This window comes from Hemibagrus wyckioides, linkage group LG06 (assembly GCF_019097595.1).
Source record: "Hemibagrus wyckioides isolate EC202008001 linkage group LG06, SWU_Hwy_1.0, whole genome shotgun sequence".
Taxonomy (NCBI): domain Eukaryota; kingdom Metazoa; phylum Chordata; class Actinopteri; order Siluriformes; family Bagridae; genus Hemibagrus; species Hemibagrus wyckioides.
Genome location: NC_080715.1, coordinates 25,274,429 through 25,286,546, shown reverse-complemented (window position 1 = coordinate 25,286,546; position 12,118 = coordinate 25,274,429). Strand labels below are relative to the sequence as shown.

The following is a 12,118-nucleotide window of genomic DNA, read 5'->3' as shown; positions in this document are numbered from 1 at the left end:
AAAAACTGCATCCGGCCTTATCTCCCTTACGATTACTAGAGAGACACGATTGAATAGCAAGCTAAAGGTATTAAGTTAGGGTATGTTGGGATCAGAGGCAACCCTAATAATTATTAAATATTTATTAATTTATAATTTAATGCTATTATTATTATTATTATTACTGGCCCTCTTCATTGTCCTCCACCCTTTAATAATAATTATTATTGTTGTTGTTCTTATTATTGTCATTATTATTGCAAATAATATTTGTTGTCTCATGGTGTGTTTTTTTTTAGTTATTCTAGTTATATCTGTTAGTAATCTGTTAGAGCCTATTTGATTAGTATGCTTTCTCCACCACCCGTATATACAATGACACACATAAACCCATATGTGCACACACACTCATACACAAGCGCAGACACATGAATACATATACAGGAGTTATCAGATTGAAGGACTTGTTATGCTGGCTATCAGTATACACTATATTACCAAAAGTTTTGGGACACCCCTTCAAATAATTGAATTCAGGTGTTGTTTTTCAGGGGTTGTGATTGGCCCCTTGGTTCCATTGAAAGGAACTCTTAATGCAACTCCATATTAAATTCATGTGCATGTAAAGGTAGTCATCCCAGTTTTGGAATAGCTCTCTGCTCAAGATTCTCTGTTCAAATTCATCTCAAAGGTGTTCTATCGGGTTGAGGTCAGGACTCTGTGCAGGACAGTGAAGTTCCTCCACACCAAACTCTCTCATCCATGTCTTTATGGACCATGCTTTGTGCACTGGTGTGCAGTCATGTTGGAACAGGAAGGGGTCATCCCCAAACTGTTACCACAAAGTTGGGAGCATGAAATTTGTGTCTTGATATGCTGAACCATTAAGAGTTCCTCTCACTGGACCTAAGGGGCTAAGCCCAACCCCTGAAAACAACACCTAAAATCAATTATTTGAAAGGGTGTCCCAAAACCTTTTTTGGCAATATAGCGTATATGTTTGTTTGTTTCAGTGATTCTGTATTTGGCACATGCATAATAAAAATTAATCAAACAAACAAACAAATAAATAAATCAATAAATCAAAGAATAGCAGGCCAGCCTAAGAGTATAATATGTTACCTAACATTAGATTTTACCTTTCGGGAACTTTAAACTCGGAAAGACAAGGCTACAAACTCCAGTGACACAGACGCTCAGTACTTTTGCTTCAATTATACCTTCCTAAGTTTCAAGACTGCCACAAGACAAGGTAGCATTAGGTAGAAATTGGAATTTTTTAATAAATGTGTCCCATAACATGTCTTTTGAACCTAATGAATAGGCCAAAAGGTCATATTAGCTTCTGTTTACTAATGCTGTTTTTTTCTGCACTCAGTTTGTAAACCTTACTAATGAGTTTTTCTATCTATTATAATTATTATTTGTAAAGAGTGCTTATTTCAGTTTCTATAGACTTCTTGTCAAGTGTCTGCAGTGAAGCAGTGCTTGCCACCTGTTGAAGTGTGTTAGAGTTATGCGTGTTCAAAACAGTAAAACTCTCCGGAAAGTAACAAGGGAACACAAGCACCCTCAGTTTGAATGGGAATGACGCCGCTGTGCACACAGGATGTTTTTCGCAACATCCTGGGTTACGAAAAAAAAGAGACTGTTATATCTGAAAAGTCTTCACAGTGAAATATTATCATCCTTAAAAGAACTGATTTTTGCACACTTTTCCCCATTCTATTAGATGAAGCTGTATTTGCATAAATAAGTGTAAATATCTGAAAAAATTTCATTAGAAAATATAAGAATATCAACAATCTACTGGCAAAAACTGATTGTGATGCCTGTTGTTTAAAAAAAATGTTTTTATAATCATCATTAAGTATGGTAAGTGATAAATGCACAGTGTGTTAAACAATTATGTGCTGTTTGTGTGTCCAGCTCTGATACCTCACTCACTTACTGATTACTTATACAGCAATAGTAATGGAGGCATTAAGCCAAACTGCAGCAGTTAATGAATAAACTGACAACATGTTATTTCAGATATAAAAGCAGATATAGTATGCAACTTTAACTATAAAATCTGTAGCCTACTAATACAAAATACAACTTCCTGACAGGTTGCGTAGTCATTAGACTTTTTCCATCTTGTATTTATTTAGTTTGGTGTCTGGGGTTACAGGGTCATCAATGAAACCAACCCCAAGATAAATATCAACACAAAGTCAAACATCACTGACAAATGTTTTGTAATCTGATTACAATGAATGCCATCATCCATACCACAACACTAGTCTAACTAGTCGACTTTTTATTTATTTATTTATTTTTAAAGATCTTTAAGAAATGATCTAAAAAGGAAATTATTTGCTCTATGGGAAACAATCTCATAATACAGTAAGTAATATAATCACAAAGCAATTATCATACATCATTAGGTCAATAATATTTTAATATAAATAGCAAGAACTTAATAGCAGACATGTATGTAAATAGTACAGCCCCTACTGTTTTATATACAGCGAGATCTGCCATAGGTATATACAAGTTTCTAGTTTTAAGGTGCGTTTTAAATTCTGTTTATTTCTTGTATATGGCTATATTTTATCTGTTTACATAGAAACACCCCATAGTCCTTCCCCCATGAGTGATTGAATGATGAATGACAGCCCCAAATAAAGATCACATAACAACTTAGGTATAACATCATAAAGGTAAAATAAAATATTTATTTGAAGAGTACACAACTGCTCACCCAGTCAAACTCTCAATTCACATTCAAGCTTAAAAAGGATTTCAGAGGGCAAACCAATTCAGTGAACGACCTAACATGAACACTTTAACACTTCATAGATTGTGAAAGACAAACTTGGAATTATGATGCTTTAAACACTGTGCCTATAACATTCACTGTTTATCTTTCAGACACTTCAGCACACTAATCTGAAATTTGTCCCTAAAATATAAAGATTTAGGGTCAGAATTAAGTTGTTTTTATTTAAATGGATCATACTTTCTTTAATATTTATTCTAAGATTGCCGAGTCTAAAAAGGGATGTTTTGATAGAAACTGGTAATAAACATTATTTTATTCTCTTGGGTTCATTTAGCCTAAATTGTGCATCCAATAAGAAAACAATTGCCTTCTTCCTAATCGTGATAACAGTGTGTGGAGCTCACATACATGTCTGTTCTTCCACTTAAAAGCCTGAGATAAAGTTAGATATCGAGCAATAGGCTTAAAGAACAGAACCAATGGACATGGTATTGTATTGCTGCAATCCTGTATGCTAGGAGTTTGCTACAGTCTTTTGATTTTTCTGCCCTAACACACCTACTCAACACCAAGAATATTAGAGCAGGGAAATGTCCAAACTGTCGAGCTATTCAACTGGCTGATTCACAGTCATGGAACCAAAGTGGACAAAGCACAATAGCTAGGTCTTTTAAACTCAAGAGAATGGTCCTTCATCAGTCGTCCAAGGACAAAGTTGAATAAATAACTAAAGTATTCTTCCATAAAAGGTAACTACAGATACAGTGCACTGAAACGCACCTGATACACTATAATAACATAACACGTACCTCATACTAGATTCCTGATTCTTGATTAAGGATTTAGCAGCACCCACAAAATTCCATTTGTCATTAATACTCGTTAAACCATCTGCATATTAAACACTATGAAATGCCAAAAAAATGCCAACTTTAATGCCAAAGTTGACCTTTGTGTTCTTCCACTAGATTACATGTGTAGCTCAATTAAAAACCATAGTTATGGAATGTTAGGGAAAAACATGAAATAAACATTTAAGACTTAGTTTGCAAATAGTATCACAAAAGTGATATGCACGTGCTGCAATGATGTTGTTCTTTCGGCTGCTCCCTGTTTGGGATCGCCACAGAGGATCATCTGGTCCACATATTTGATTTGGCACAGCTTTTAAGGCAGATGCCCTTCCTGATGCAACCCTCCCATTTTTATCCAGACGAGGGACCGACACTGAGAATTAACACCTCAGTGGCTAGTCCTTGCTCAGGAATTAAACCCAAGCTGCGGTGGTGAGAGCATAGGATCCTGCCACTGGACCACCAGGGTACATTATGCACCTGTTGCAACGTAAAAACTTCAAAACTTTTTTAGGGCATGCTAACTGATAAATTAATAAGATCTGAGGCTCAAATTTGAGTAGTACTTTTTACTGGAAAACAGAAAATTTGTTCATTGTTCTTAATATTTAACCCAGTTTTTTCATCTTTATTAAATTATAAAATATTCACATAAAATCAATTAACTGAAATAATAAACCTGAACCCTTTTGTGATAACTGTACTCAAGCTACAATATTACAAAAATAAACACATTTGTTCAATTCTGACAGACACCACAATAACATTATGCACATAAACACATTACAATGTCTGACTTTCATGCTCAAGCAATTAAGATGGACTAGCAGGTAAGATCAGAGTACACATTCTAAAACTGATCGCTGAGATTTTAAATTATTATGAATCCATACCATCCAGAAACTCTTGCTCTGTGATGAGCTCTAAGCGCTGCAGCACTCTGTCTGCACTGGGTGGTGGGTATTCAGCAGGAGGATGAGGACAGTGCGTCAAGCTGCAGAAAGAGCAGCACAGGGTTTGGAAGAATGGCACGAGCTGAGTAATGGATGAGAGTGAGTGGAAAGTGAGGAGCGGGAACTCCATACACTCAGATTCGGACTCTCCCACAGTTCCGTTCAGCTCCTGAAACATGCAGGTCAAGCTCAAGGGATCAGTGGAAACTTTAAATAAGTTACAGTTCGAAAATTCTGTTCAAAAGCATTATTTTTTATTTTATATCCACATGCATTCTGAATTTGCAGTGATAGGTTGCAGACAGTTACCATGCTGAAATTGATAGTTACTGAAAGTGTTCAAATATGTGCTTAATGAATTGCTAATGTTTTGCAATGTTTACCCCATAGCGATGCTGAAGGCCTTCCAGTATTCTGACCACATGGGGTTTACACTCCTGTTCACCCTCCAGCAGAGTGGTTCCTGGACCATCGTAACTGTCTACATCTACTTCAGGCACAAATGCCCAGCGATACCTATATAAGAACCCGCAGAATGCATAGATATCACACAAATCACACAAAAGCACAAACATCAAACTTAATTTTTTTCATGCTCTACTTCTCTCTCACCCTCTCTCTCTCTCTCTCTCACACACACACACACACACACAGCACATTAACAGTAATAGCTATGTAAATCCTCACATTTGAAACAAAGGCATGCGGTCAGGGGGAAAAGACACAGCAGTGTCCAAGAACTTGCAGGCTGACAGATACATGTCCAGTTCTGCCCGTGGAAAAGACCTCAGGCTGTTCTTCTCCTGACCACCTCGCTTATTCCTGACAGATACACACATGGATCGAGAGATAGAGAGAGCCAGGGTAAATGATTTAACAATTTCACTAAGCAAGTTATAGGTAAAAGAATTATCTGTGTTGAGTGTGTAAATTCAATACAATATTTAAATTGCATGTAAATGCATACAAAGTATAATCAGCTAATCTACACAGACACAATATGTATAATTAATGCTCACACAAAAATCATAAAAATTAATTTATCAACATTCCAATGTTGTCAACTACTGTTAACTACTTGGAAATGTTTTAACCCCCATTTTCTATCAGGGACACCAAACCAAGAAAAATTAAACTTGAGCTCAAGTTTTTCACCCAATGGTGTATGATGAAATTCCCTTGCCCAGCACTCACTTTGAAGCATCTTTGTCCTCCAGCAGAGCCTTTTCGAGCCTTGCAAAAATACGAATCTGCACAACGAAAAAAAAAACCTCAACAATGACCACTAGCTTCTGCGTAGTGGGCAACAACTTCGTGAAGTAATCAGTAAAGACATTAACATAAGGAACATCAGAACAAACTTTCATCAAAAGTAGGTGTTATGAACAATAACATTAATTACAACTGTGAGTCCCTCACCAGTTCAGTGACCATGATGGGCCAGAGGGAGGTGAGGTGCTGTGGTGAGATTCTCAACAACAGAACACGGAACATCAGGAACATCTGAGCCGACACTGCTGGGGTCTGTCCCATCCGCAAGTTCTCTGTCAGACGCTCTGTTGAGTGTGTACAAAACTTATAAAACTTTTTTTTAAATCAAACTTTAAAAAGGTTAATCATTAATTAATTATCACAAATTGTCTGAATAGTTTGCCACACAAACATCCACACTGTAGTACCTTGTATTAGAGGCAAGTAGAGGTGGTACTGGTCCATCTCTCCACTGAACATGGCGAATGCCTGGCGCTTTAGTAACATGGGCTTCTGCTCAGCACTGTTAAACAGCTTCAGAGAACTGCTCTGCATGCCTGTACAAGGATGCAGATTGTCTACAGAAATACTGTACATATGCATTCAGTATACTGTACATACATGAATACACTGCAGTATACTGTACATATACTATACAGCACATAAATACTAAATATTCTTTGCATGTACACTATATGGTCAAGTGTATGCAGACATTGAATATCCCACTCCAAAACCATATTAATATTAATTTGTTCTCTCTTTGCTACTATAACAGCCTTCTCTCTTCTGAAACTTCGTTTCAAACTGTGGCTGTGGGGATTTCCAGTTCATTCCAGTTCATCCAGTTTCATTCTTCAACAGGCATGTACCAGATGTCCACATACTTTTGGCTAAAGACATACTGTTTCTCTATCTCTCTATCTATCTCTCTGTCTGTCTGTCTGTCTATCTATCTATCTATCTATCTATCTATCTATCTATCTATCTATCTATCTATCTATCTATCTATCTATCTATCTATCTATCTATCTATTTTGGTACATGTACATATTCAGTACACACAGAAGCACTTATTGTTCCAACAATCCCTTAAAACTTACTCATCAAGTCCTTGAACATGGTCTTCTCATGTGTGAGCAAATGGTCTGTGATGGATTTCCAACTAAAAACAGATATATACAAATAAATGAATACATGCTGAAATATACTGACTGTCATATGCTTAATAGTCATAAAATCCACAGCTAACGTTCTACATTTCAACAAATTTTGCATGTATATATACACACTCTATCTATACTGCCTCTATGGTCACCAGAACAAACATGAGAAGGAAATTAAGAGTCCTACTGGCAGACACAGGACATCTCCATAGTGAAGAACAGAGGATCCATGAAGAGCTCCAGCACTTCCTTTTTCCAGGCACGCTTAGTGTAGGCATAACCACTCAGGCTACTCAATAGCTGAGCCCCTGCACTGAAACTGGGCATATTATAGGCACTGAGGGAGAGAAAACAAAACAGACAAAGATGAAGAGCAACATGCAGAGAGTAGAAGACAATGAATTTACACAGAATATATACACAGAAGAATTAGAACACTGAATATCAGTTACTACTTACCTGTGGTTTTTCAGGTAGGGGAAGACGTAATACATGAGGCGGGAGATGAGTGGTACGGCTTTTTCCTTCTCATCACTGCGATACACCATATCTAATAGAGGGGCTAAAATCTGAAAGAGAGCAAACATACTGATTATGGTTTTCCTGTATATTTTCCTGTGGTATATGTGTGGGATGATATCCTACCTCAGCCAACAGAGCCAGAGCTTGTACACTGAACACAGATGGAGCTGAAGATGACACCATAGCACTACCTTGGCCAACAGACTCTAAGTAGATGTAAGAAGGAAGTAGAAGAGCTTCACAATATGCTTTTCTATACAACAGAAAATATTTAACCTCTTTAATAATGAGAATGTGGCTTATAACAAATTTTGTACCGTGTGCATAGAAGTATATATGTATGGTGCTCTAACCATAGAATTCAGTGCCTTCTGGCTCATCTTCATCCTCCTGCAGGCAGATCTGAGGTTGTGCCTTCACCTCCAGATTACGGCTCAGCCAGCTGGTCTGTTCCAGAGAAGAGCCAGCCACAGCGCCTACTGCCTCCAGAATTCTCTGGGTCACTTCCTGTTCATGCGTAAAAGCAAACAGTGTTAAAGAAAAACAGCAAGCAGTTTTTGTAATGTATGTACAATACATAAACACAGCTTCAAATGAGAGTCACAATCAGGGGCAAATCGTTTGAAATGTTTAAAACGTTATTAAAAACCAACACTGTGCAAAGAAAAAGTGTGAATTCTTGTAAACATGCTGTTAGTCCTGGAATCTCATACCTGCAGTTCTCTGGAATCTCTCTTGTTGTCCATGGTAGGGAGTCTATTCACAAAGTCATTCAGGATGCTGTAGAAAGCAGGGAAAGCAACTCAAAATGTAAACACCCTGATTGAAAATTCTATTACAAGCAATAGTAATTGTAGAAGAACATTTAGTTAAAGGAGATGTGCTTTGTCCCTTTCCACCATATACAAAGTGATCTCATGGCTCTCAAGTCATATTCACATAACCTTTACGGCTATTTCCCAAACAACATAATGCACACTAACAATCTGTCTAAATATTCATTGCACCAGTGGTATACTGATAAAGTACTTCTTGTTCAGCAAAAAAGCTATTACTCCATGATGCCTGAATCCTTTATCCATTTACTGAATAATTTTAACTCTCTTGCTTCCCCTCTTTCCTGACAGGCTGACAGCCCCTGCTGTCACTGTGTTTTCAGACTCTGTTAATAACTAAAGGTTAACCCTTACATACTGTTCATATTTCATGCCTTCACAGAATTCCCCTTATAATAAGAGTGTATACCAAATTCTGAGCCATATATCTGTTTTTAATGTATAAACAGCTTATCAGTCATTAATAAATGGATGATTAATTCTTTTTGGAGAAAAACATCTACTAAAACAAAATATCCTGTCCTGTTTTATTTAAAGGTGTTGATTTATGTGTCCAAGCTGCTGTATGATATATGTGTGCATTCACCCTCACTGTCACAGAGGGTAAGCTCACCCAAGAAGGAGGAAATGGCCAGGTGGGGCAAGATTAAGCTGCACAGAATCTTTAAGTAGAGAGAGGACAGCCATTACATTTTCCTGAAGATCCTGAGCAGGAAGACTACAGACACAACAAAGACAATATGAGCACCCTGAGCAGAACATATAACACTGTAAGAGAAAATTCAGCTAGCTGTAACATCAGTCTATTAGAAAAACAGATATACTTAAATAGACCACATTTTAAAAATGAACTTAAAGGGTTGGTGGATAAAAAGGACTACAAGAGAAATGACCTCTGTATGTAGGAATAACAGAACTGCAGCATAGGTACATCAACTAGGGTTGGCCTTTGCTGAAGAGAGAGAAAAATACAAATGTTAATATTTGATATGGCTGTGTATTGATGTGTGTATTTGTCATTTTGTACCTGGTCTCCTTTGATTTGGTGGGGTTTCTTCACCACCTCCCTGATGAGCTGTAAAATTGTTTCGGTGCGGAGTGTGTTCACTGACTTTACTAAATCTACAATCATCATTTGAGAATCACTGACTACTGGCAGAATCTGCACACATGCACACACGCACACACACACACATACAAATAATTTTCATGTAATAATCTTTAACATATAGTCCTTAAGATCGCAAATCTAGTCAGTATATCACACCTTGTTTTTGGAGCGTCTCTTTCGGCTCCGCCTACTGTTCCATATAGCAGCCACAGAGGCCATGACTTGTGCCCCGTACTGCTGAGTCAAGGGTGTCAGGAGCCCCAAAACCTTCTGTTTCAGGATCTACACAACACAAAACACACTCTGGGGGTAAATTATAAACAGAGTATGGTACAATTTAAAGAGTGTACATAGTATATTAACATACAGTACATACAGTAGATTATGCACATACCTTAGTGCTTTTGAAATAGACAGAGGTGGAGGAAGATCTGCTGCTGTAGGCTGAGTCAGCACCCTTGACTACACCCCAGAGCAACGCCATGGTGTTGACCATATGAGGTAACCCCTCCAGAATAGCATTACAGGCATTTCGCATGTCTGTTGCATCACAACCTGCAGACTAAAGAGAGAGAGAGAGAGAGAGAGAGATCTTTAATAAAGACACACCCTCCTCACTACTCAATTTGAAATAAATAATTTCACAATGAAATAGTCAGTTCCATCTGTCTTGCTATCTAAGTGTGTACATTTATGTTCATGCTTTACCTTCTTGTGTTCCAGGAGGCAGTAGTGTGTGATAGCAGTAAGCCCCTCCAGCAGAGTGAGAGGATAATCAGGTGCAATGTTCTCCTTCTTCAGGTTACTGCTATACCCACAAATAACACAATCAATTATCAGCTCAGAATAAAAATGTTTTACTTTTAACAAACACCATTCTCTTTTACATTAAACAGACATATACAAGACATTTATTACCCATGAGTAGCCTTTAATCCGTCAGGCTCATGCTGTTTAACAAGCTCATCAAGGTTTCTGCAGATCTGTGTGATGATGGGAGCCACAATGATGGCCAGCGAACGGCCAAGGAACGGTAGAATCTGACACAGCAGCGTCACCCAACCTGGGTGCATGGCAAAGCCATACTGTGGGCACAGAGCCCGGGCTGCAGCTGACACAAACATGCCCTGTGCTGTAATGGGTTGGCTGGCCACATAGCAAACAGCCTTGATGGACTGCTGGAACATTATTGCAGTGTGCCATTCTCGTGTTAGTGCAGAGGAAGGGATGTCCTCCAGGGGCTGCTGCAACAGGTTATCTTGGGCAGGTTTCTTGGTGTTTGCTGGAGATACACAATGTTCTAGTACAATTAGAACTTTAACCAGCTTCAGGAGGGCAATCTGAATTGGATGTTCAGCCCAGCTCCCATCTCGCCCACAATGAACCAGCCTCTCCTCAGAGACTTGTCCTGCATCACCCGGCTCATCTTTAGTCAGTGGGTGATGGACAGGTCCATCTGCACGCTGGCAGACATACATGGAATTGGACAGCATAAGGAGGACATAGTGCTGCAACTTGCTGCCCCATAGTAGATTACGTATGGGTTCTAAGCTTCCACTGGCACTAGTCTCACCTGTCTGGGCCTGCTGTGCCACAGTCACTAGTTGTTCCACCAGTGCTGTCAGCACCTCTACACTCTTGACCTGCACCTCTCGGTTTGCCTGAACATGACGGGCATTCACATTAGCATAAGAAGGGTAGTGGGAGCGCAGGAACCGCAAACAAAGGCATGTCAGGATCTCCAGAAGGAAAGTGGGAGGAGATAAAGAGCTTAAAGGAGAGGAAAGTGGAGAGGAGGGTGGCTGCTCTGGGGTGCCAGCTTTAGGTGGGGTGGAATTCTGGAGAGGACCATAGAAACTGCCACCCTCCTGAGCTTGCCGATGTCTCTGTAGTAGGTTCTGGATAAGGTTCAGATGGGCAGTAGAGCTGCAGTCCAAAGCTGTATTACTTAGTGCCTCCACAAATGGACCTGCACTGCTCCTTAACAGTGTTTCCACCACTGCAAAGGCATACAGAATCCGTCCACTCTCATAGGTCTGCTGGTAAAGCAGAATATGTTGGAATAGCGAATCCACTGCTTCTTGTCTCTCACGTTGCTGCTTCAACAGACGGGATTTGGCTAGGGCCTCCAGCTGGCCATCATCCTCATCACTTGATAGTGAATCAGAAGCTTGTGTATGCTCCGAGTCACCACGCTGCAGACCATTGACCACAATGCCTTCAGCAGGCCGCTGCAGGTAAGAGATGGAGCCAGAACTCGATGTCTCTGTGGAGTTCTGGGCTCCACTTGTGTCAGCTGACTCAGTGTGCTCACTCTCCTCTTCTTCTTCTTCTCCGGCCTCATCATCCCCATCTGTCTCTTCGCTTTCACTGCGAGACATCACAGGGGAATCTGATAGCATTCCAGGAAGCTCTGGATCACGCTGCAGGTCAAGCCATATAGCCTCACGGTCTACCAGAGCAATATGAGTCAACATGCTGTCCTCCGGGTGGATCATCATACCACCTCCAGTGCACTTAATTTTGGTCTTGTCCTTGTAACTTAATGCACTCCAATTTCCTGTGGAGAAAATATAAATAACTATGCTAGCAGCACTATTCTAGTCATCACTGAAAATTCTGCTACAAACCATCCATCCATCCATCCATCCATCCATCCATCCATCGTCTATACCCGCT

The 12,118-nt window shown here is 39.3% G+C and overlaps 1 protein-coding gene across 2 annotated transcripts in view; it reads right to left on the bottom strand.

Annotated features, from left to right (window-relative positions):
* Nucleotides 1-2,669: 2,669 nt before the first annotated feature.
* The window catches only part of dop1b (DOP1 leucine zipper like protein B), a 29,098-nt gene continuing 19,649 nt past the window's right edge, over nt 2,670-12,118 (bottom strand). Inside the window, exons 21-39 of one of the 2 annotated variants that reach the window (XM_058392213.1) lie at nt 10,358-11,999; nt 10,148-10,247; nt 9,834-10,001; nt 9,596-9,721; nt 9,356-9,490; nt 9,222-9,280; nt 8,942-9,046; nt 8,206-8,272; nt 7,846-7,999; nt 7,616-7,698; nt 7,430-7,539; nt 7,158-7,307; nt 6,908-6,969; nt 6,233-6,361; nt 5,973-6,109; nt 5,748-5,803; nt 5,241-5,375; nt 4,937-5,069; nt 2,670-4,722 (exon numbers count right to left, since the gene is read on the bottom strand). In XM_058392213.1, the coding sequence (XP_058248196.1) occupies nt 4,480-4,722; nt 4,937-5,069; nt 5,241-5,375; nt 5,748-5,803; nt 5,973-6,109; nt 6,233-6,361; nt 6,908-6,969; nt 7,158-7,307; nt 7,430-7,539; nt 7,616-7,698; nt 7,846-7,999; nt 8,206-8,272; nt 8,942-9,046; nt 9,222-9,280; nt 9,356-9,490; nt 9,596-9,721; nt 9,834-10,001; nt 10,148-10,247; nt 10,358-11,999 (3,794 nt within the window). In that variant the 3' untranslated portion in view covers nt 2,670-4,479. The remainder of the gene's footprint in view (nt 4,723-4,936; nt 5,070-5,240; nt 5,376-5,747; nt 5,804-5,972; nt 6,110-6,232; nt 6,362-6,907; nt 6,970-7,157; nt 7,308-7,429; nt 7,540-7,615; nt 7,699-7,845; nt 8,000-8,205; nt 8,273-8,941; nt 9,047-9,221; nt 9,281-9,355; nt 9,491-9,595; nt 9,722-9,833; nt 10,002-10,147; nt 10,248-10,357; nt 12,000-12,118) is intronic. The other variant, XM_058392214.1, reaches the window with a different exon arrangement.